This window comes from Cyprinus carpio, chromosome A1 (assembly GCF_018340385.1).
Source record: "Cyprinus carpio isolate SPL01 chromosome A1, ASM1834038v1, whole genome shotgun sequence".
Taxonomy (NCBI): domain Eukaryota; kingdom Metazoa; phylum Chordata; class Actinopteri; order Cypriniformes; family Cyprinidae; genus Cyprinus; species Cyprinus carpio.
The window spans coordinates 10,223,092-10,249,258 of record NC_056572.1 but is presented as its reverse complement, the minus strand read 5'-3'; the positions used below and the strand labels follow the sequence as shown (position 1 = coordinate 10,249,258).

Here is a 26,167-nt window from a genome sequence, read left to right as displayed (position 1 = left end):
TACCTGGAATTTCAAATTTTATTGGCATTATGCAAGACAACAGAATAAACATAGCACACAATCATCTCTGCCAATCAGAGAATATTCAAAATATCAATTATTCCAACAAAATTCATTTGGTTGGTTTACACACATTTAATAAATGTAAGTTTGTTTGTTTGTTTTTGTTTACTGGATTAATCATTTAAACTGCTGTAACCGAGTTAACCATGCATTTCTTTTAATATCCGATATTGCTGAAGATGCTTGTGATGAATAGAAACAAATGGCAGTAGCATTCAGGCATTCAAGTAACTAAAGTAATATAGGCAGGTCACAGCTTGAGCAAAGTCACAACTTAAAACAGCCAATAACCATTAAAAAAAAAAATGGGGAAAAACTGAAGGTGCAAAAGGCAAATATATATTTTAGGGTAAGTACAAATTCCATTTCCAGTTTGAAACACATCAATGAAGTTACTTAATCATTTACTATAAAGTTAAGCGAGACACAATTTAAGAAGAAGAGAAACTGTGCAATTGTACTTTACATCGCCGTTAACTCGACTATTTAGCTAAAGTTACTAAACTTGTATATTAATCTAAACTTGGAATATTAATACTGCAATGCAATCAAACTTGCCAAGGCCTTGGATGCAATGAAGCAAAGAGAATTATACTAATCTAGTGTCATCCATTTAAGACTGCTAACCCAGTTTGGTAAAAGACATTGCATAGGATGTCTTGGCTGCATATTTCTAGTGATCTTTTGCGGTTTTTCCAACCCCAGTACACAGATCCATTACTCTGCATGCAGTGTGTGGAAAGATTAACCATTAAGGGAATTTTTTTTTCTTTCTTTTTTTGTCTTGTCTTGTCAAAATCTAGTAATAAACCAGAAGTTTATGTGCTGAGGCCAACTGGAAAGTTATGATGTGAAAACTGGATATCAAGAGCTGATTTGCACTCGTTTGGAGTGCTGAAAACCCTTCCGCTTTTACGGAGTTCAGTTCAGAACATTTGGCAGGGATATTCATTTTCTTTTTTCTCTTCTTCCTCTTCCCCTCAGTGGGATCCAGTCCAGTTCATTTGACGGGTTGCAAATCATCAAGGAATTTCACATTAGGGAGGAATGTTTTGGCGAGGCGACCTTGAGAGAGACAGAGTGAATGAGAGAGAAGCTTGTTTTTTGGAGGTTTGCCACCATGGCCTTCATTGTGCAAACTGCATATAAGCAAGGTTATGAGAGCCATTATCAATGAAGCAAATTACATCCGGCTTGCATGTCCAAGTTAACAAAAGCATAATCAGTTCTTGTGTTGTTTTGGAACAAATTCAATCCAAGAAAAATCCTTGCTTCAATCTGTTACTTTAATAAAAGGCTCTACCACAATAGTGTAAAAAAAACTAAACTAAATTTAATTTAATTTTTTTTTTTTCTTAAGAGACAAATCTCATTTTATTTTTTATTTCTAAAATAGAATTAACTTTGCATGAGAACTAACTAGTTTTAAACAAAATTCCCACCTTAAAATGGTAATTTTGGTCTTTCCCAAGACCTTTTTACATTCTTGACTGTGTCTAAAAATTAAAACTGTACAACGATGCCAATATTTTGACATAATCTGTTGGATTTTTATTTAATTGATTGTACTAAGAAACATTTATATTTATCTATGTCCCACATTTTGTATAGAACTCTATTCCTACACAAAATCATCACTCTGTATTCAAATTTGACACAAATTGAAGTTTTGACTGCATATATCAAGCTCAAACATTCAATCCTGCTGTCTAATGATCTAGCAGATATTTTTGCCTTGTTTATGAGAAATATAGGTTCAACAATAATTTCACTTCTAGTTTAATTTAAGCTAAATCTGTCTGTTACTTTTTGCATTTGCCTTGCACTTACCAAACACATAAGCCATGCGTGTCAAACAAAATCAAGATAAGCAAATATGTTAATGAATAAATCAGCCTCTCTAAAGGCACTTTTCAAAAAAAAAAAAAACCACTGGGATAACATCTTATCTCAAATATCAAAAGATAATATTTTGTCCATTTCCTCTAGTCCTAGTCAAATGTCATTTTCCAGAGGGATTTAAATGCACACGTTTTGCCTTTTATTTTCCTGCTTGGTTATTATGCATATTAGGTAATGCCTGACCAAAGAGGAAGTGTTCCTTCTCAAAGCAACATTCAACAAATAACATGACAGCCACAGTTATAAGGCTCACCATCAAAAAAAAAAAAAAAAAAAAACTTTTTACTTTGCAAAAAGACGTTATTTTTGCTACATGGTTTGCAAAAATTGCAATGCACCTTTAATAATCGATTATAATGAATATAATATAACCTCAAAAAATCAATTACAATGCAATTTCATCAAACAAAATCAAGCCAAGCAAATATGCTCATCCATAATTCAGCCTCAGTAAAAGCATTTTTAACAAAAACAGGCTAAAAAAGAAATATAATTACTATTTTTTTATTTTTTTATTTTTAAGTAATTTAAGAGCAAACACACATATTGAGATTATAAGATATATGGAAAAAGTTATTTTTGCTATTTGTCTTTTATAATCGAGTATTGATCTTCTGATTTCTTAGTACACACACACATATCATTTATTCATATTTACCATACTCACCTATATAACAGTATGAACAAGCAATGACATCCTCACCTCTAGTACAGGAGGAAGAAGCGGGTTCGGAGTGAAGACACCATGTTTTCTGACATGTTACGCACTTTCAGGTAGTTCACGAACCCTCTGAAGAACAGCAGGAGTCCTGGAGTGCATGACAGACAGGTCATAGGTCAATAACAAGATGCTCCAAAAAAAAATGTGAGGGGCGCTTCCCACTCACATTCACCACACTAAAAATCGAATCGCTTAGAAAAGTAAAAGTATGCCTAGCTGGTGTTAGCAAACATCACTAATTCCCAAAGAGAATATCAAATATAGCAGTAGAAAGGGTACGGAAGGCATATTATTTTCCACAATTACAAGATTCACAAATCCATAACAGCCTTATCACAGCGCCAAGTACACTAATGCAAAGATTATTGTTTGTTAATATCATCTACTCAAATTAACAACATGCATTTAAGTCATAATGCTGAAAAACATTAATAAAGCATGTATTTTGAGTTCCATTTTGAATATAAAGTCATGTCATCATGTAGTCAACCAGCAGATGGTGCTAGAGTACTGCAGATGAATGACTCAAAACTTCTCACAGCTATTTTAATCATTCTGCTATTATCAGCTAAACAAATTACAAAATTCCTGCTTAACATCCACAGGAAAACCTACCAAGAACAAGGAAAATCCACCAGAGCCAGTACTGCCCATTGAAGTATCCAGTAAAGTAATCTGAAAACTGAAAAGAAGGATGATATCGCTGAGCATGGAGTTTAATCATGATTAAATTCACATTCATAACACAATATTTTAATCATGTTAATTATCACTCGAAGATAACCACACAGTTTTTCTTATCCTCCTGTGTGGGTTTCGAGTTTTAACTTACTCGCACAATGAGAATCCATTTGATAAGAGAGAGGCCAAAGCCACAGATGGCACCATATCGGCCAGCAATGGTGTTGGTCAAACAGAAAGACAAGCAAAACCCAATCCAGTTGAACAGAAAGGCCACTGGTTACACAAACAGAAAGAGAATTTTGTATTAATAATGAATGACAGCTCTATATACAGTCGTGGCCAAAAGTTTTGAGAATTACATAAATATTAGTTTTCAAAAAGTTTGCTGCTAAACTGCTTTTAGATCTTTGTTTCAGTTGTTTCTGTGATGTACTGAAATATAATTACAAGCACTTCATACATTTCAAAGGCTTTTATCGACAATTACATGACATTTATTCAAAGAGTCAGTATTTGCGGTGTTGGCCCTTCTTTTTCAGGACCTCTGCAATTCGACTGGGAATGCTCTCAATCAACTTCTGGGCCAAATCCTGACTGATAGCAACCCATTCTTTCATAATAACTTCTTGGAGTTTGTCAGAATTAGCGGGTTTTTGTTTGTCCACCCGCCTCTTGAGGTTGACCACAAGTTCTCAATGGGATTAAGATCTGGGAAATTTCCAGGCCATGGACCCAAAATTTCAACATTCTGGTCCCCGAGCCACTTAGTTATCACTTTTGCCTTATGGCACGGTGCTCCATCGTGCTGGAAAATGCATTGTTCTTCACCAAACTGTTGTTGGGTTGTTGGAAGAAGTTGCTGTTGGAGGGTGTTTTGGTACCATTCTTTATTCATGGTTGTGTTTTGGGCAGAATTTTGAGTGAGCCCACTCCCTTGGATGAGAAGCAACCCCACACATGAATGGTGTCAGGATGCTTTACTGTTGGCATGACACAGGACTGATGGTATCGCTCACCTTTTCTTCTTCGGACAAGCCTTTTTCCAGATGCCCCAAACAATCGGAAAGGGGCTTCATCGGAGAATATGACTTTGCCCCAGCCCTCATCAGTCCATTCACTATACTTTCTGCAGAAGATCAATCTGTCCCTGATGATTTTTTTGGAGAGAAGTGGCTTCTTTGCTGCCCTTCTTGACACCAGGCCATCTTCCAAAAGTCTTCGCCTCACTGTGCGTGCAGATGCGCTCACACCTGCCTGCTGCCATTCCTGAGCAAGCTCTGCACTGGTGGCACTCCGATCCCGCAGCTGAATCCTCTTTAGGAGACGATCCTGGCGCTTGCTGGACTTTCTTGGATGCCCTGAAGCCTTCTTTACAAGAATTGAACCCCTTTCCTTGAAGTTCTTGATGAACCTATAAATTGTTGATTTAGGTGCAATCTTAGTAGCCACAATATCCTTGCCTGTGAAGCCATTTTTATGCAACGCAATGATGGCTGCATGCGTTTCTTTGCAGGTCACCATGGTTAACAATGGAAGAACAATGATTTCAAGCATCACCCTCCTTTTAACATGTCAAGTATGCCATTCTAACCCAATCAGCCTGACATAATGATCTCCAGCCTTGTGCTCGTCAACATTCTCACCTGAGTTAACAAGATGATTACTGAAATTATCTCAGCAGGTCCTTTAATGACAGCAATGAAATGCAGTGGAAAGGTTTTTTTTGGGATTAAGTTCATTTTCATGGCAAAGAAGGACTATGCAATTCATCTGATCACTCTTCATAACATTCTGGAGTATATGCAAATTGCTATTATAAAAACTTAAGCAGCAACTTTTCCAATTTCCAATATTTATGTAATTCTCAAAACTTTTGGCCACGACTGTATACATACATATATATAAGTACATTTAAATACCTTTGTATGGTAATTGTTTTTATGAGCAGACAAAAAAAACCTTACATATATCACAGAGATGGTGATACATTGTTAATGAGATCATGACTAATCATTGAATAAACATGACTGGACTATGATGTGTTATTGTACTGACTGATCATGAGACAGTGTATAGAAGTACTTGAAGTTTAATGCATCACCACCAGATGGCGCAAACACAGCACTAATAACACACAGAGGCTGTGGCTGCATATAACAGACACTTTACTATCCCATGAGGCAATGGGAGAGGATTTGTGGCAGTGAATGGCAGTAAAGCGATGCAACTGACGCTGGTAGGTCACTTGATAATGACAACATGGTGAATGTGGTATGTCCAGATTACATGCAGGGGGAAGTCGTGGCCTAATAGTTTTGACTCCTAACCCTAAGGTTGTGGGTTCGAGTCTCGGGCCAGCAATACCACAACACAGGTGCCCTTGAGCAAGGCACCGAACCCCCAACTGCTCCCCGGGCGCCACAGCATAAATGGCTGCCCACTGCTCCGGGTGTGTGTTCACGGTGTGTGTGTGTGTTCACTGCTGTGTGTGTGCACTTTGGATGGGTTAAATGCAGAGCACGAATTCTGAGTATGGGTCACCATACTTGACTGTATGTCACGTCACTTTACAATTTTTTTGTCACATTTATACTATATAGAACATCCATTTTAGTGGTCACAAAGTACACACTTATTCAAAATAAGCACCTACTCTTACGATTTTGGACATAGCCAGGTTTCTAATGCCATAATATTATACTGCACACTACACAGTATATACTGTCATCTGCATATTTGAAGAAAAAAAAAAGTAGGATGTGGAGCAGTATATGCATTATGAAATGCTAAATGCTTTAATATGCTAATACGTTAATGAAACCCTAGTAAACTGCATGTTTTATTCAGTCCAGTCATTCTTTTGTAAATAAATATGAGCATTTTAAATCTAGTTTTGTGTAAAAATGTAATGCAATTTAGTATGGTTATAATAGTATGCTATTACAAACATATACACTTACTGAAGAAGGCCAGCATAAAGATTCCATCATTTCCCACTCTCAGCTGATCAGCATCACTGAAGTCATCCCGAACTGGAAAATCCTCATCCTTTTCAACAAGAAAAAAATTGTAAGTGTTTTAGAAGCATATTAGAAAGCAAAAGTTCCTGAGAAATCATCATGGTTTTGATGCGACCTTAATGTTAACACATCAGCAACTGGACCACCCTTGATAAACAACAGTATACTAAAATGATACAAAGATGACAACAGAGGGCATTTACTTGTAGCAGGTACAGTAGCAAAAACAGTTTAAGTGAGGGTCAGAGAGGTGGAAAATGGCTATGAAAGACTAAATAACTTATATATTGATGTTAAAACCTTGACAAAGCGGTCGTAATTCCTGATTACTTTTCTTTCAGCAAACACGTTCATTCAAAGACACTTCAAGTGCACTAGCAGCAGAGTCAGTCCATTCAGAGCAACCTGAGGTTAAGCATCTAGTTCAAGGGCTAGATATTCTGCACAATTATTAATCGTTTTGCATGTAAAGGGAAAAGTTCACCAGATATAAATCATAAAAGTGGTCTCAACTGGAGTCTGTGGGAAAGTTTGGGAAAAACCTGTTAAAATAAATAAACAATAAAATAAAATTAATGTTCATATTTTAATTGATTTAATACATCTACCAATACAGTGCTGCAAGTAGGAACAAATATAATGTATCAATGGAAACTAAATATCAAGTCTTCTGAAGCAGGGATATATTAATATCAATGAGATGCTATTATAGTTTTTTTGTTTTTTTTCAATATTTTTTGGTTACATTTTTACTAATTTTGATGTGTGTGTGTGTGTGTGTGTGTGTGTGTGTGTGTGTGTGTTTATGTCTACATAGTTTCCATTAATTGTACTGGCCTTGGCAACTAGTTGAAATAAAACAAGTTGTTTGTTTTCATCATTTGGCTCTGACAAAAATAAGAGAGGCATCTAAAATACATAAGATGTTCATCTTTTCACCGAACAACATTTGCATACAGCACACAAGATGTTATTGACTGCAGGACTACTTTTATGGTACTTTTTTGAACTGGACTTCCCTGTAGCCACTGACTTTCACTGTATGAATTCTGCACAGCATCAACATTCTGCACAACATGTTTATGTTCCACTGGCTTGGAATGACATGAGGATGAGTAAATGGCACAATTTTCATTTTTGTGTGAACTACTCCTTTATGATCCAGCCTACGCCTTTGTAAGCGCTTAGTTCAGCTTTACATGGCTACTGCAGCTCAAAACAGAGCAGCTGAGGTTGTATAACAAGTCTTGAATAATGTTCTAATTCATTCTTTGTTTCTGAAGTGATTTCATAACAGGGTTTGAGCACTTAGGTACCAAACAATAAACCTCTAAATTGAAACATCAGCAATACAACACGAGTGGCAGTACAATAGCACGGCTGATATGCAAGGCCGAGATGCAGCCTTAGGCATGAACAACGTAGAGTCTTTAATTTTTTAATTTATTTATTTTTGTGCGCAGTGTTGCCAACTTAGCAATATTGTTGCTAGATTTAGCAACTTTTCAGATTACCCTATAGTAATATTTTTTTCTTCCAAAAACACCTAGCAACAAATTTTACTTTTTTTGTTTTTAACACTACATGAACATATGACAAACACTCAGTGCGTCCGAAATCGCGTACTTAGTAGGTACTTCATTTGAATTTGAATTTATATGACCGTTAAAAAATATATTCAATATAGAATGAATATGGGTAGTATGAATGAAATTTGGATGTACTACAGCAGGGGAAATATCTAATTTGATTCCCTGCTGATTGTGTAAGTTACAAAGAAATGAAGGGTCTGTAATTTTTATGGTAGGTTTATTTTATTCTGGCTCCCACAGATTGGTTATGTGCCCATGTGGAACTCAGATTAGTCCTGCCATTTTAAGAAGTTACTCCTTATGTCAGCTCGTGAGGTATATAAGACATCTGTCCACACAATCTGTATCTTTCATTCCAACCTGTCCCACCACCATGGGCAAGACCAAAGAGCTGTCAAAGGTGTCAGAGACAAGATTGTAGATCTGCACAAGGCTTGAAATGGCTACAAGACCATCAGCAGGAAGCTTGGTGAAAAGGAGATAACTGTTGGTGCGATTATTCGGAAATGTAAGAAATACAAAACAACCATCAGTCGGCCATGGTCTGGAGCTCCGTGCAAGATCTTGCCTCATGGGGTAAAGATGATCATGAGAAGGGTGAGGGATCAGCCCCAAACTACACGGGAGGAGCTTGTTAATGATCTTAAGGCAGTTGGGAACACAGTCACCAAGCAAACCATTGGTACCACACTACACCACAATGGACTGAAATCCTGCAGCGCTCGCAAGGTCCCCCTGCTCAAGAAGGCACATGTACAGCTCTCTTTAAAGTTTGCCAAAGAACAACAAAATCAAAAAGATAAAGATAAGGATAAAGTGCAGAAATCACATTAGACACAAAATAACAAAATTGACCTCTTTGGCATTAACTCGACTTGCTGTGTTTGGAGGGAGAAAAATGCTGACTATGACCCCAAGAACACCATCCCTACAGTCAAACACGGAGGTGGAAACATTTTGCTTTGGGGCTGTTTTTCTGCTTAGGGTACAGGACGACTTCACCCAGCGAGGGGCAAATAGACAGGGCCATGTACTGTAAAATCTTGGACGAGAACCTCCTTCCCTCAGCCAGAACACTGAAGGTAGGTCATGGATGGGTCTTCCAGCATGACAATGACCCGAAACATACCACCAAGGCAACAAAGGAGTGGCTCAAGTAGAAGCACATTAAGGTCTTGGAGTGGCCTAGCCAGTGTCCAGACCTCAATCCTAAAGAAAATCTGTGGAGGGAGCTGAAACTTTGAGTTGCCACACGACATCCAAGAAACCTTACGGATTTAGAGAGAATCTGTAAAGAGGAGTGGATCAAAATCCCTCCTGACATGTGTGCAAACCTGGTGACCAACCACAATAAACCTCTTACCTCTGTGCTTGCCAGCAAGTGTTTCTGCACCAAGTACTAAGTCATGTTTTGCTTGGGGATCAAATAATTATTTCACTCACTGAAATGCAAATCCATTTCTAACCTTTATATAATGTTTGGCTCTTTCTCTATACTTCAAAATAAAACAACTGTAAAAATAAGATAAAATAAACCTACCATAAAAAATACAGACCCTTAATTTCATCATAAGTGGGCAAAAATAAAAAATCACCACAAGATCAAATAAATATTTCCCCCACTGTACATCCGCCATGTTGTGACTGTCACATGACCTACCAGTGTCAGCTGCGTCGCTTCACTGCCATTCATAAATCCTCTCCTGTGGCCTCATGGGATAGTAAAGTGTCCATCAAATGTGCATTTCAGAATCCAGGCAGAAGTAGTAGGTCATCCAGGTACTTTTCGCTTACTGTTTTTTAACACTATTAATTCTAACATACTACTCCCCTCACAAACTGTTTTTCACCTACTATATAGTAGGGAAGTATGCGATTTCAGACGCAGCGAAGGTGTGGTTGAAATTAAAAATAACTTCCTTATTTACAACCCTATTTCAATCTCTTCCATAAATTACCCCACTCACTCTCGTCACCATCTAATTGCAGAACAATGTAACTAATCACCATTACGAACACACACCATTTCCCAAAACTAAATAATATTAAATACTACTATTATTTATATAAAATATTATTAATTGAATAATAATACTTAATAAATTACAACAGCCATCATAAAAGTTGCTAGGCAATTTAGTCAAAAGTACAAAGGCGTCAGAGCATTAAAGTTACATAAAATACAACATTATGACTTCTGAGACTTTACCCTCAGCCAAAACTATTTGCTCTGAAACAAAAAAAATTTGATTAATGAGACCAAAGACTGCCTGTTAGATTTACCCAAAATGAATTATCTACCAAAATTAATAATCTCATGTTTAACCACTATATGACATCAGAGCCAACGGCAAATTCCAGAAGAACTGGCCGAGGTAAAGCTGCTCTCGGCAGGTTCATAAGTGCTGAACGGCTGCTGAAGTCCTGGAGCTCACATCTCTGAAAATATTGAAGCAAATTTTCAAATAGACATTATCTTTTTTTTTACAAAGTGCGTATTTGAAGTCTAGACAAGTACATTCTAGCCTAAAAATCTCTTGAAACTACATTATGAGACACAAAAACAGTATTTTTTTTTTTTATTATGGTGGATTTGGGCGCACATGACACTCGCTGTGAGAAATAATGCAAGCGGAGTGATACAAATGATGAAACTGTTGGAGTTCTGTTATCAACAGAATGTCACACTTCTCTCAGCCAATCAGATTCTAGGACCAGAAAGAACTGTTGTATTTATATATATGTTATTAAATGAACCCCTCTGATCAAAAGTTTGGAATAATTAAAATGTTAATGTTTAATGTTTTAGGGAAGTCTCAAAACATGAATGGCCTCTTATGCTCACCAAGGCTTCATTTATTTGATCAAAAACACAGAAAACTGTTTCCTATTTGAATAAATTTAAAAATATAATTTATTCCTGTGACGCAAAGCAGATTTTTTGGCAGCCACTACTCCAGTCTTCAGTGTCACATGATCCTTCAGAAAAAAAACTTGGTACTTAATTATTGTTAATCATTATTTGTGTTTAATTATTATTAATTCTTATTATCAATGCTGAAAACAGATTTTTCTGGTTAATATTTTTTGTAATACTTATGTAGCATTATAAATGTTTTTACTGTCATTTTTAATCAGTTTAATGTGTCCTAAAAAAAAAAAGAATTAATTTCTATTGTATTTTTTTATTATATATATATTTTTTTTCTTTTACTTAACCTAAACATTTGAGCGGTTAATCATAGTTTCCACAAAAATATTAAGCAGCACAACTGTTTACAACATTGACAATAAGAAATCTTTCTTTGAAAGCAGCATATTAGAAAGATTTCTGAAGGATCCGTGTAACCTGTAACATATATAAGCTTTTATATATATATATATATATATATATATATATATATATATATATATATATATATATATATATATATATAATAGTCACAGGATTCAGTTAGTATTTCAAAAGTAAAAATCAACTTGGGACTCACTGTTTTCTCACTGACATTCAGGCAATCTAAAGAGTGTCCAAATACTTTTTGGGGCCACATTAAACAACACTTCTTGATCTGAGCTCAGGGAAATCGGAGTATCTGAGGGATTCTCTCTCTGGGTCATGGGTCATCTCTCTGGGTTATGGCACACCACAATCTCAAAAAGGTTCTTTATATGTTACTGCTAAAAGCTAATCAGACATGATTTTAAGAGATGTCCCTTTTGATTTTAGTCATCATTAAATTATACCAGCATTACTACAGCAATTTACTTTCCTTTGAGGCAATTTTTTAGACTCTACCAAAGCCACAATGGAAAGTTGTGCGAATCAAGGTCTTGGTGTTTGGATTCGGAGAATGTGTGGGTGCGTAGGCAGATGTGATACTCACTCGTGGAATGACCTCCATCACTGAGGCAGCCATGGCTGCCGCTTTGGCCTTCTCTGCCTCATCGTAAGTGGGCAGAGACGTGGCAACGCTGTATGGTGGAGGAACGGGAAAGTCCCCCGTAAATGTGCTCTCTAAAAAGCGATAAAAAAAAAAACAGGTCAGCCAAACGCCACACATTTCTAGCTATGAGTCTTCCAAACAATGAGTCTTCCTAACACCAAGTCAAGCACAATTACTATTGCTCATACTTAGAAATGTTAATAAGCCCATAATGCTAAGTATCAAACGGTGACACATAACTTGCCATGCAGTGATCAGACTTATGAATATCACTTTATGGTTGCTAAAACAACCGACAGACTTATACTGAGCCATAACCTAGAGACCAGAATATCATCAAACTCGGCTCTTTAGACCACACAACAATGCAGTAATTTAAGACTTATGTGTGCTTCCACTTGGATCTGTACGTTTTTTTTGGTAACACTTTATAATAAGGTTCATTAGTTAACATTAGTTAACATAAATAAAGAATGAATAATACTTTTACAGCATTTATTTATCTTAGTTAATGTTTATTTCAACATTAATTAATGCATTATTAAAAGCAAAGATTGTGCTTGTTAGTTAATGCACTGTGAATTAATGAACTAATAATGAATGACTTTATTTTCATTAACTAACATTACCAAAGATTAATAAATACTGTAATAAATGAACTGTTCATTTTAATGTTTTAGAAAAAAAATGCACACCAAGGCTGCATTCATCTGATCATAAAAAACTGTAATATTGTGAAATATTATTTAAACAAATAAATAAATAACTTTCAACTTTAATATATGTTAAAATGTAATTTATTCCTAATACTAACCAAAGGATGCCAGGAAAAAAAAAGTATGCTGCATTAATTGCATACATTTTTTTTAACAAAATTAATTTATTAATTAATCACACAATTAACGTGTTAATTTTGACTGACAACCCTAACGTTTTCAGATTTTCTGATTGGTTGAATCTTCTTTACAGCATCATGGGTAATGTAGTTTTTTCACCAGGGATTCCCCTGTCAAACACGATTATTTAAAATATAAGTTGAAGTAATGCAAACTGATGGCTTTAACAAAATATCATTACTGTCGATTAACAACAATGATGTTGTAATATTGCCATACTGAATCTAGTAGATTCCTGCTCTTACTCTGAAAATAATAACTTTTTCCAGGTGTCTGTACCTGGTGCAGCTGTTGCTCCGAGTACCAAGCTGGTATAAGGAGGAGGCGGAGCTTCCATATCCATCGTGGGGTTGCTGATGCCTACGACGGCGGCAGCGGCCTGGGAGGATGTGGACGGCTCGGCACCTGCGGCCCCTTCAGAGGGCTCATCCTCATTGTGGAACTGAGGAAGGACAAAAACACATTTTCAGACTGAAGAAACGTGACTCTAAGTGTGCTTTCACAATAGCACTTTTGGTGCGCACCCGGGTTCGATTGACATCAGAGTTCGGTTTGTTTGGATGATGTGAACGCTGTCTTCCGAACTCAGGTGCGCACCTGCGAACTGTGCCCGAGTCCGCTTAAAAACGGTGGTCTGGGGTACGGTTCATGTGAACTCTGGTATGGTTCGCTGCTGATGTGAATGCAATCGTACCAAATCGTGGAAGTGAACCGCTATTAATGAAGTATCATTTGATGAAAATGTGTGTTTGTGTGTGTGTTTCACTCACTTCACTCACGAGCGTGACTGACGCGCTGCAAGCTGAGAGCTGTATATCTCATTTCTGTTCGCCTTCAGCGTTCTTTAGAGCATTTGCTATACATTCGTAAGACAGACGCAAGTGCCGTTATGTACCGAAGCGTTGTAAACAAAACGAACGGTTCAAAAACGTAAATACATAAAAGTGCAGAGAGTAATGTTATGCATTTGCCGCCTTCTCCTTCGCCGTCGTTACTAAGCAACCGGGTAAACAGCTACTGGCTTGATGACACAAGCGAACCGCGGTTCGGACTCAAATATTATAATATGAACACAGTCCAGCGGGGGCAGGGGGAGGGGGGTGCAATCGAACTCGGGTTCGGACCAGGCAAGCGAACCAAGTGTGAAAGCACCCTAAGTGTTGTTTAATTTAAGACAAATCTGACGAGGTCTTGTGTATTGCGTTGGCTGAATTGACACTGTGATGTACTCAATGAAGGGAGGATACAAGATATCATCTAACACTGCAGGGAACATGTCAACAACTTGAGTCAACAACTTGGTCTCTTGGGTCACGTAACTTTACTGTCCTCGCCCTACAATGAACAACACAATCTGTAAAGCTAAACTTCAAGAAGAAGGTGTTGAAATGAGGTACTGAATAAAACATTTAGTGTCAAAAAGGAGATTTAAATCTTAATCTGCACAATGTGACCTGAAAACATCTTCCGAGAACTGATGCCTCATGGTAATATGACAGTTCAAGATTGCAGGGGACACATTTGGCACATAAGAGCACAGTAAGATGCACAGCTCTCTGCCAACAAAGTTAGCTAACAGTGAGATTCACACAGTAACAGGAGAGCAATGGTAATGCAATTCCACAAGACTGAGGCACAAGGCTGTCCCTTCAGCTGCACCTGTTTCATGCGTCGGTGGAAAGCAATCACCCAAACAGATATGGGGTATTCGACCTGGTGAAATTAGTCTGTTTCACATTTCGGGCAGTTAGTAGTAACTTAGGTGACTCACAGGGACAATTCTCATTGTAGTTTTGTCACAAAACCAAAACTTCTGTTCTGTAGTTCACACCAATGCTACAATACCTCATTAAAACTGTAATAATATAGCCTTAAGAAAATATAACACGGATTAACAAAATACTTTAATAATTGAACTATAAATATTGAAAAAAGCCTGAAATATCCTCATAAAATTGAAAGGGACAGCGCTGAATTCAAACTTAATAAACATATTTATGAAATTATCATTATTGAAGTGTCTCAGGGTAAAGCAATGGCATGGTTTTGTCATTTTTTTTAAAAAAAAACTATAGTAATACTATAATTGCACCTAGGGGACCATAATAATAAAATAAAAAAACCCATGTCATGACCCCTTTAACAGAAGAAAAAAACGAGAAAAAAAAACAGTAAATGTTAACAAATGCCTGAAATTTCCATCAAATTAAACTTCACAGCTTTTAATTATTATTATTTTTTTAATTAATAGTTTTTTTATTACAGGCCATGAGTTTTCTTTTTTTTCTTTTTTTACAGCAATTAAAAAAATAATAATAAAATAAAATATGAACATTAAACATTAACAAATGACTGCCATTTCCCATCAAATTGAACCTCACAGTTCTTAATTATTATTATTTTTATTATTTATTAATAAAAACATTATTGAACACTTAACATAGTGACTCTGGAGTACTCAAACTCTGTTGGACACATGCTGCTAATAAATAATAAGTATGGTAAATGCAGAAAATAAATATAACTTGTGTTTACAGCTCAAGGACTATCCTACAAGACTGAACCAAAAAACCCTGAGAAAGCTACTATAACGATAAATAACGGCTTGCTATTTGGAAGGATCAAACCATGACAATCTTTCACTATGCCATGCCACCTGATAATAAGTAGGGCCTCCTGAGAGGGCTGAGAACCACGGAAGTCTTTGCAGAGGTCAATGCTCTAAGGTTCAACTCTGCTATTTCTACAAAATGGTGAATAGAAACGGGATTTGAGATCCAGTGAGGGATGAAGTTCACATGATAATGATAACACTGTGAAGCCACATCAAGGATAGCGTGATTGCCAATGGTCAATCGGGTTCCCACTTTGCACTGAGGACAACCAACTGACCAGGGACAAAGCATTTATTTCCAGTGGTTTGCAATGGACTGTTAAAAGCATCATACTGGAGATAAATGGTACATCTTATCTGTGTTATGACTAAGACTGCACAGAAACCCTTTGCTGAGTTTATTGTATTCGCCAGCATTTTAATATCAGTATAGCCATAACAAAAAAAAAACAATTACATCTCATTCTGAAGTTGTAAAAAAACATTTAACAAAATTAAAACAGGGATTGTCTTAGGATAGTCTTTCCTGCTGAAAGTGACTTTCTATACAAGATATGTGTGCCCAAAAAAATAATTACATTGGTCTGACAAAGAATTGGTCTAACTAGATTTCTAAATAAAATAATTGTAATAATAATATATATATATATATATATATATATATATATATATATATATATATATATATATATATATATATATATATATATATATATATATATTAGATTATTTATAGTACAAATTAAAATCATAGGAGACAGGAATTTATTAGGTTATCATCTGGCCATTGAAAAAAAAAAAGTTATTATGAAATAATACTAAATATTGTAGAAACTTAATTTTCTGTAAAGTTGCTTTGCAATGATTTGTATCGTAAAAAGCGCTATACAAATAAACTTGAATTGAATTGAATTGATTTATTGGTTAAGTTGGAGACAGTGATATCACGGTACAATATAAGAAAACGGACAAGAATGAAGGACAGCTCGTGCAGCAGAGGCTGAGCTATGAAATATTGCATGAAGAGACTTCTGTGGTATAACCACAACCACCTAAATATATCAATTTATGCTTATTTATGACGCATCTAAGAAGCACTATTCAGCGGTGGTTGCTAGCAACATTCTAACATACAGCGAGATCAAAAAAGTTTGTATCTAAGGACAAGCTTCTTTTTTTTCCTTCCTAGAAATAAAAAAAAAAGGCTTTGAAAACATACAGAGTCCTGCTGGATGAATTACTCAGCACTCCAGGAACTGAGTTGCAATTGCTGTGCTCTTCTCTAAAAATGAAAACATATCAGAAGGCTCTCCTTGTTACTGACCAAGACTTTGAGAACAGAAAATAACAGGGTTTTTGATGAAGAATACAATAATATTAAGACTATACAATATTAAGACACATTCCATGTTAGATAAACATTTACCAAGAGCCAGATTTATACTCTAACGCTCTAATCTAAAGTCTACTATCTGTGCAGCAGTGCATGTAAATATTGTGGTATTTGCATAGTACTATGTTCCAAAAACATGTTTTTTTTTTTAACGTGGTGTTTTTTTTTAAAGGATATCTTTATAATCTTTGTATTGTATGTTTATAAAATACATTATATTCTGGAATGCATTCCCAGCTGAGCAGTAAGCCACCAGATTTCCATAATAAACAAAAGGCCCTGGATCCACAACACTCATGTACATGGCCACTGCGCTATTGTTGAGGGTGGAAAACACACACTCACACACAAACCTGTGATTATACCACACTTGTGTTGTTTATGATACAGAAGAAGGTTGTGACTCTAAACCTAGCGAAGTGTCATCCAAGAGGACAGGACGTTTGCGCCCAACGCCTCAAAATGCATTTCAACATCCCACACATGGCCTTGACCCCTCTAAATGCATTTAAATGTCCCAAAAAATATGAACACACCTAAATGTACCTATAACAACACCCAAACATCATTATAATGCTTTAAAACACTGTCGAAGATTCCAAGCAAACCTATGATGCATTCAAAAATAACAAACATGCCTAAAAATGTGTTCAAGTGATCTAATGGCTCAAAGTGCTTTAATGATCAGAGTAATGTAAATGTGCCAAGTCCGCCTGTCATGCCTCAAAATGTATTGGAACAATTTAAGCGTGCCTATAATGCCTAAAAGTGCCTATGAGGCCTTCCAAATGGCAACTCAAATTGCACTTAAATGCACCAGTTATGCCTCAATATAACGGTTTAACCATGCCAAATTCTGCAAATGATGATTCAAAATGCATCTGAATGATTCCAAATGATGCCACAAAATAGTTTGAGCTCCCCTTTAACTGCTGAAAATGCATCCAAATGCAATTGTGTGACCCTAAAAAGTTCCAAGATCACCTATGACCACTCAAATTGTGTTGGAACACCCCAGTGATGCCTCAAAATTGAACATCAACATGCACCCAACTCCCCATTTATTTACGTGATAATTCAAAATGCATTTGAACGCCCCACATCCATAAAATGTTATAAATGCACCCAGGGCTATCCTTAGGCGGGTGCAACTGGTGCAGCCGTGAACGGAACGAGGAGGACCCAGGGAACGCAATCATGAATGGACAATTGTAAACGGACCGATTCTTGTACGTCTTTTTTTTTTTTTTTTCATCTGTGAGGACCGGATCTAGCAATCTGCCAGGACCTTACTTGCTAATCTAAGCGCTCCAAAGTTTGGCTACATTTGCGATGAGATGCCAAAAAAGCTAAGTATAATATCTGTGATAGCTAAACATGTTGCAAGAGACATGAGACATGTCACCACCGACAGGAGTTGCAACAAGCACTTTAATTTAATATAATTTTTATTTTATTTTTTTTACTTTCTTTATACAAGAGAAAATAATGGGATGATTTTGCTACACTGCTTGTTAGCCACATGTGCTTCATGTACTGACATATTTTGCTTTGATAAATGATGATTCTCGCACAAACACATCAACAGATTCAACACACGTGCACAATGTGAATTTTTATTATTGTGAAGAGGAAGATAAGTAACATCTGACAAACAGCTATCAAAGCAACCTGGGCTTCAATAACACCCCAGCAGTGCCATAGGCTGATCACCTTCATGCCACGCCGCACTGAAGCAGTAATTAGTGTAAAAGGAGCCCCAACCAAGTACTGAGTGCACAATTAAACCTACTTTGGAGATCCTGAACATTTCCATTTTATAATATTTTTTTTTTTTTTTTGAGATACTGAATTTTTTATTTTCCTAAGCTGTAAGTCATAACCATCAGAATTAAAACAAAAAACTCTTGAAATAATTCAGTTTGTGTGCAATGAATTTAGAATATAAAAACGTTTGCTTTTTTGAATTAAATTACAAAATGAAAGTACTTTTCCATGATATTCTAATTTTTTGAGATGCACCTGTAGTCTTCTCTCCCAGGATCAGGAAACAGTCGTCAATAAAACGTGCAGCACACATCTGAATATTTGGTTTGAACTGTTCTGGAACAGTGTTGTAAATACAACTTAACCACTGATTTCTAGTTGTGTCCTCTTTTGGAAGGCCAAACAAATTAGTTTCACAAGGAAACACACAGCGTCTCTACAACATGGCGGTGGGGGTGGCAACAGCGAGAATAAAAGTCACGCCTTCTTTCTTTGTGTGAACATTTGGGCGGCGTTATGCAAATCTTCCCACATCGTGACGTAGACGTTAGAATGTTAGAGATGTTAGAATGAGCCATTTTAGGTAGGCATTGTTGTCTCTTAACTTTTATAAAGAATATCTCTTTGGATTTGAGACTTTAGTCTTTGCAACTTTACAGATCTTCTTTATGCACCAAGAGCTTGTAACACTCCAAAGAGAAAGGAAAAATTGCATCATATGGCCCCTTTAATAGATATAACTGTTATATGGTACACCATGTTACAGATTGAGTAGGATTTGTTTAGAATAGTTGGTGTTTTGAATAGTCCACTACACTGAGAGCACAAACCCTGATACGTCACAACTATTATATGTCTGCATTTACATCTGAATTTTTTTTTTTTTTTTGAGTGTTTGTACATCTGCAACATGTCTCTAATATGTTTGCTATCAGATGTCTTGAAGATGTTTATGTTTTAAATGTATGTAAATCTGCTTTTTCTAAGACATTTATCAGACGTTTTTATGCAGCAGATGTTTCCCAGATCAAGCACTCTTTAGCATAATTCTTGTAGACGTACCTGTGTAAATAAAATTATGGTATTTCGGAAAAGGTTTATGGAGCCAGAAATGTGAAAAAAAGATTTTAATTTGAATCTAATGTAAATCTGAATTATAGTGCAATTTAACAAAACTGAATATTACATGGCTATATATATTTATGGCTATATATATATTTTTTTTTTATTTTTTTTTTGTGGTTTAGTTTAATCACCTTGAAAAATTTTATGCTATTTGTGCAAACATACCAGACAAAATATTGACAAATTTGCCAGCATTATAAAAGAGAGAAATTGTACTTAATAAAGAGCCAGTTCTTTTTGCTGAGCCAAATGTCAAATTTCAACCTCAAAATGCACCTAATAATCCACACACATGCATGAGGTGTCAATGTGCATTTGAACGAATCAAAACTGTCTCTAACGCCTCAATATGTAAATACAGAACGCACTATGATGCCATAAAATGTATTAAACCTTTTTATATTATCATTGTGACAAAACAGGTTGATATATATATATATATATATATATATATATATATATATATATATATATACACACACACACACACACACATATATAATTGAGCTACTATGGTAAAACTGTAGTAGGCCTATTAATTTTGGATTTAAAAAATATATATATTTATTATTATTATTATTATTACAGATAGGCTTAAGATATCATTATGGTAGGCCTACTTTAATAAAACGACGGTAACCTTCACTACAAATAACATTATCTAACACTATAGGATCTCCAGTTTGATTAGAGGCTGCTCAAACAAGTCGTGCTTGAGCTATTTTTGCGTCTTAGATATTCGTACACACACATTACATGGAAGTATTTGACATTTAATAAATCGAGTCTATCTGTTTTTATTTTGAGGAAGGGCGGAGAGTATTTTTTAAGTAAGGGTTACAAAATAAAATGACAACATAAAACTTCGCAACGCTTCCATTCAGTTGCACACAGTGTAGCGGACCTGAATTCAAGAACGTTTAAGTTAGCGTTCTACGCTTTGTGGGTGAAGATGTCATGATGCGGAAGTCTATGTATGATCAAGGGGAAGCGGACTAAACTAGTAATCAACAACTCGATTATGTCAGTCTATTGTATAACATGGCATGTTTGATCGTCTTATATAACGACGCGTGAAGTAGACTTACCACTTGGTAGCGGCTCGCCGCCTGGTCCCCAGACCAGCCAGCACCGTGTTCTGAAATATTCGGTGTCTGAGATTTTCGGTGACGCTGGGCGGAGCTTACATGAATATTCATGAGTTTCCTGTTTCGCGTTAAAGCGTCTCTGATAATATTAGTACGTTTTCACCGGATCACAAAAACTGTTCAACAAGGTAGGTTAATTACGTTTCAGCTTCTAACGAAGATAAGCAAATGTTGAATATAATTGTTCGTTTGTGCACAAAATGTTATTGTTTGCTGTTTTAAATGTTTACTCAACGATTACAGCCACTGATTTGCCAGAAGCAGCCTATCGTTAGAATACGCTACAAGTAAATGGGCCAGTAGCTGTTAAATATTTTCTCATATTCCTCTGTTTTGCTATGAAAAGTATGTCATTTGAAGTTGTGTAGCATATGGTGGCACAAACTTGCTCACTGTATTGTAAGACTGTAAGGTGAGAAATGAAGAACGATATAAAGACTCTTGTGTAGTAACAACTATTTAACTTTTTTTTTTTCTCCTTAAAAAAGGTGTCACATGGAAGTGCATGACAGCCTACAGTTCATGTGGAGAAGCTGTTTGTTTGTAATTAATATATCTGTTACAAATCAGCAGAGTTTGATACTTGCACTTCTGCCTGTTATTTTTTTCCTATAGCTTACAGAAGCTCTTCTAATGGGGGAGACTTATATTTTTGTGTCAGTTATATATGAGGCCACTATTGCACACATAGATGAAGACATGCGTAAACGTTCTCAGAATTAACTTTTGCTTTTTTATCTGATGCAGGGGATGGTGGATGTGTACTTTATCAGTGTAATAGTTAAACAAATCATATGCAAAATAAAAAACTTGTATAGCCTAGTATTTGATACAAATGTTGTATTATTTAACCAGTTTTAAAGTTTTACTACATTTTGTTCCTGAAATCCACACTTTTGGAATCAAGATAATCAAAGGTAATCAAACCAAGCACAACCTAATAAAACATGTTTCATGGATAAAGGGTTTTGTAAAAAAGTTAATGTTGGTGGATATTCCACTAATATTAAAAAACATGTGGGTCATTCTTGAATGGCTTATTCTGCAGTGGTATAAACAATATGATCCCATTGATTTGGAAGCATGTTTCTTCTCCCAACATTTAGACTGATTTCATTGAGTTTGTTCATGGTGCATAAATTTCTGTTTGCCATTTCTTGTTCATATAGGAATTTACTTTAATAATGTATTTAATAATTTACTTAAAACAGAAGTCATATAACATGTGCTTGCTTATGTTGATCAGTAGGCCTATCCCTGAACACATATACAAGTTGTTACATCCTCGTGTAGCTTTCACCTGTTTTTTTTTTTTTTTTTTTTTTTCAAAACATGACCATGTATTTTATATTTATACAGGTGTGTAGTAAATGTCATTTATGTAATGTCTTCACCACATCGGTTAATAAAACTTTTAACACCGAATCAGTTGAAGTCTTTATTCAGCAAAAGCAATCTACTTTTATCTTTGAAATGAAAATATACAAATTACTGTATGTTTTGATATAGCCACTTTCTATTAAACTACAAAACATTTTAATTGTTATAAGTTTGTAGAAAATAAGCAAAAAATTGTTAAAGTACTGCAAGGTTGTGGATTTCAAAATTTGACCAATACACATTTGAGTCAAAATGATTTTCAAGTGCACCACAATGTGTATATGATTAAATACAATAATAAAGTGTATAAAAGACATTTGTACATTTTTGTTTAACTATATAGTGCATTTTATCTACTAAATGTATATTTTTTTTAGACAAATAAATAAATAAATACAGAGATTAAGAATGTTTATATTCCAGTTCATGTGTGCATTAAAAAAAATTCATCTTTTGCTTTGTTATTAAAAACATTTTTTTGAATGATTGAGCAAACGATTAGGAATGACACAGAATAATCATCATACATTTTATTATGGCACAACAGATACATTTTGGAACAGTTATTAAGCGACACATTTTAAGGACTCTTAATATTATAAAAATGCTTAATTGTTGTAGGCTCATTTGGAGCATAGCCTACATCAGGTAAATCATTACGACAATCACAATCTTTAAATTATTTTGCATATTAACAATAGTAATAAAAAACAACAATACACTAAGCATAATGTCATTCTACGCTAAAACATACCTTTTTGAAAATCGTTTATGTTTCAGTGACAACGTACTAATATTTTCAGAGACGCTTTAACGCGAAACAGGAAACTCGTGAATATTCATGTAAGCTCCGCCCAGCGTCACCGAAAATCTCAGACAGATCATGTGACAAATTAACGGCCAGACCAGCCAGCGGCGAATAAAACCAGCAAATCCTTGATTAACTCAAATTAAAGGCAGGTCTCGATCTTACTTGAGATCATGTGGCACGGATAAGTCATATACGGAGACAATAGTTTTTTCGCCCATTTACACAATAGCCATGATTTAAAGCGAACGTTCGTGTAGATGCAGTCACGTCCTACAGCAAGAAACAAAGCGAGTGGGAGGAGATGTCCATGACGCAACGGTGACGTCGCACCGTGCGCGTCAAACTCTCTTTATTTAATAATAAATTTAATTTACAGAGACCGACACATTTGAATTTGAAAAATGATTATAAGTGCTAGCTGTTATATTCTTGTCAGTTATACCAATTTTTTTTAATTTTCAATAATAACTAAAATAATATTCGTTGGCATATATATATATATATATATATATATATATATATATATATTATAATTTATTTAACTCATAACATTATTTATGTATCTCATAACATTATTTATGTATTTAAATAAATAATTATATATACTAAACTACTACTACTACTACTACTACTACTACTAATATATATATATATATATATATATATATATATATATATATATATATATATATATATATATAGTAGTAGTAGTAGTAGTAGTTTACTATATAATTATTTATTTATTAAATAAATTTAATCAGTTTAATGAATGGAGTTTTGGGAAGAAAATAAATTAGCAAAATAAGGCATTGTTGTAGGGATAGACAATGTTTATTTATATATATATATATATTTTTATATATAATTCATTTAACAAAAATTTCATTTAACAAAAGAGAGAGAGAGAGAGAGAGAGAGAGAGAGCTCTGTGTTTTTGGAAAAAAAATTGGCCAAACATTTACACGTTTTCCCCTTGATGACTTGTCCTGTATTGTACATGCCCTTGCCTTCAACTTAAGGTTACCTGAATGTTATGTAAACATTGTCTTCTATTAAGCTGAGCATATTGATGACACCATTAATTCATTGAACAATTTCTGTCCCCATGTGTTTATATCTTATGTGATACTATAAATGGAAGGTCAAAGTGTCAATGCAGGGATCCTTTAGTGTCACCAACTGCCAGATAGCAGTTCTGAAATCAAGCATGCATACCTCCATCTACTGGACAAATGGGTAATTGTGAAAGATGAAATGCAATATAATTATTATTATTATTATTATTATTATTATTATTATTATTATTATTATTATAAGATTTAAAGTTCAAACAAAACCATTTGAAAAGCAGAGAAACATCAGCTGTCATTCAAAATTATTTGGGAAAAGCAGGACAAAAAATGTAAAGACAATGAGTAAAAAAACATACAAATAAATAATTAAAATAATAAATATGTAAATAATATATATTCATAAATAACGTATTATATTTTATAAATGTCAAGCAGGGGCCCCTTGTGCTTTTAGGGGGCAAACTTTTAAAATTCATCTTAAGCTACTTTCATTTTATTCATTCAGTCATTTTTTCCCCATGTCATGTTCAATGCAATCTCTAGAAGTAGGCTAACAATTTCACCTCAAATGAATGTTTCATCAAGTTTCATTTATTTGACAAATCATTTTGTATTGTAGTGTGATAATAACGTAAGCAACACTTGGATAGTTAATTTCTCCCTATACGTGGACACGAAATTTTTCGTTACCTTTATCTTGTTTTATTATTATTTTATTCGTATTTATTTTTTTATTTTTTTGTAGCTCTGATGGATGATGAATATGTGAAGCTCCTTCTCTCTGAAGCACGCAGTCTCTGCATGCATTCTCGCTAAATGTCACATATATTTTCAAGATCAGCCAAATACAGATTGGAATATTACTAAATTAACATCACCTCATCATGTCTAAAGACAATAAGTTAAGACTATATTCAGTGATACAGTAGTAGTGTGACACAAGTTATTAAAATAATATGTTGTGTGATGACAGGTATCATATCAACATATAAAGATTTAAAAGCAGCTTAGCTCATGGCGCATTGCAAGTTGTTAATGCGATTTATTTTTACAGACACTAGAGGGCCATATTTGGCAGGGCCGTAACTGTTTGTTGTCATGTTGTCAATTGGTGCCAGATTCAGCAGTTTAATAAAGGAACAATACCTCTCCATTTCCACTAGTCTGTAACCAATAAAACATTTAATGGAAAATAAATTTTGAACACACATTTTTAAATATATACCATTTTATACCATATATACAATTTATTTATTTCACAAGCACCATGACATTGGTAAAATTAAGAAAGAAAGAAAGAAAGAAAGAAAGAAAGAAAGAATACTTTAAAGTGTATAGAGAGGCAGTTTAGTTCCCTATCAAGTTCAGTCTCTCGACACTGTGTAGCTTACACTTGGAGGGGTTATCCCCCTCCTACCAAATACTGAAGCCTGATTGCATCGCACCGGTAAATTTTACCGGCCAATGACGCACAAGTGCTCAAAATAGTGCTCAGAGCCAAAAAGAAGACGGCCCAGGGAATCGGCCGCTGTATAGGCAGTCTTGTCATGCTGCAGCAGCATCTTTGGCTCACAATGATGGACATGAGGGAGTCGGAGAAAGCTCTGCTGTTGGATGCGCCCATATCTCTGCTCAGCCTGTGAGACTGTGGGCTTGTTTTCTGAGAAATTTCTGGAGGCCCAGAAACAGTCTAAGCCGATGAACCACTTCCTGACAAAGAGAGATCGGCCCACTGCACCATCGCTGCACTACAGATCTTCTTCTTTGCAGTGTTCAAAATGGCGCAAAAAACCACCACCTAATTTTTCGACGAAAAGAGCAAGGGTGGATCTGGAGCCAGCCGTGAGACCGAAGGTGAGGCAGTTCCGGTACATGGAGAAGATGGGGCCCAATCCCTTGTGTGTTGTGCCAGAAAGACAGTAGCATTCCTGACAGGGGGGTTTGAGGGGGAAGCGGCTGCCCGGAGAGATGGACGACAAGCCGCTTCACAAGAGAGTTTCTCTTGCTGTGTTTCACCTGCCTGTCCACTTGCAT

At 35.4% G+C, this 26,167-nt stretch overlaps 1 protein-coding gene across 1 annotated transcript; it reads right to left on the bottom strand.

Annotated features, from left to right (window-relative positions):
- ndfip2 (Nedd4 family interacting protein 2) lies at positions 1-26,167 on the bottom strand. Its single transcript, XM_042766368.1, has 11 exons — positions 25,932-26,167; positions 25,592-25,843; positions 25,186-25,297; positions 20,810-20,875; positions 13,102-13,264; positions 11,867-11,997; positions 6,331-6,418; positions 3,519-3,643; positions 3,302-3,368; positions 2,669-2,774; positions 1-1,128 (listed from the first exon to the last, which is right to left on the bottom strand). The coding sequence occupies exons 1-10, from the start codon at positions 26,165-26,167 to the stop codon at positions 2,671-2,673; spliced, it is 1,344 nt and encodes a 447-aa protein (XP_042622302.1). The 3' UTR covers positions 1-1,128; positions 2,669-2,670.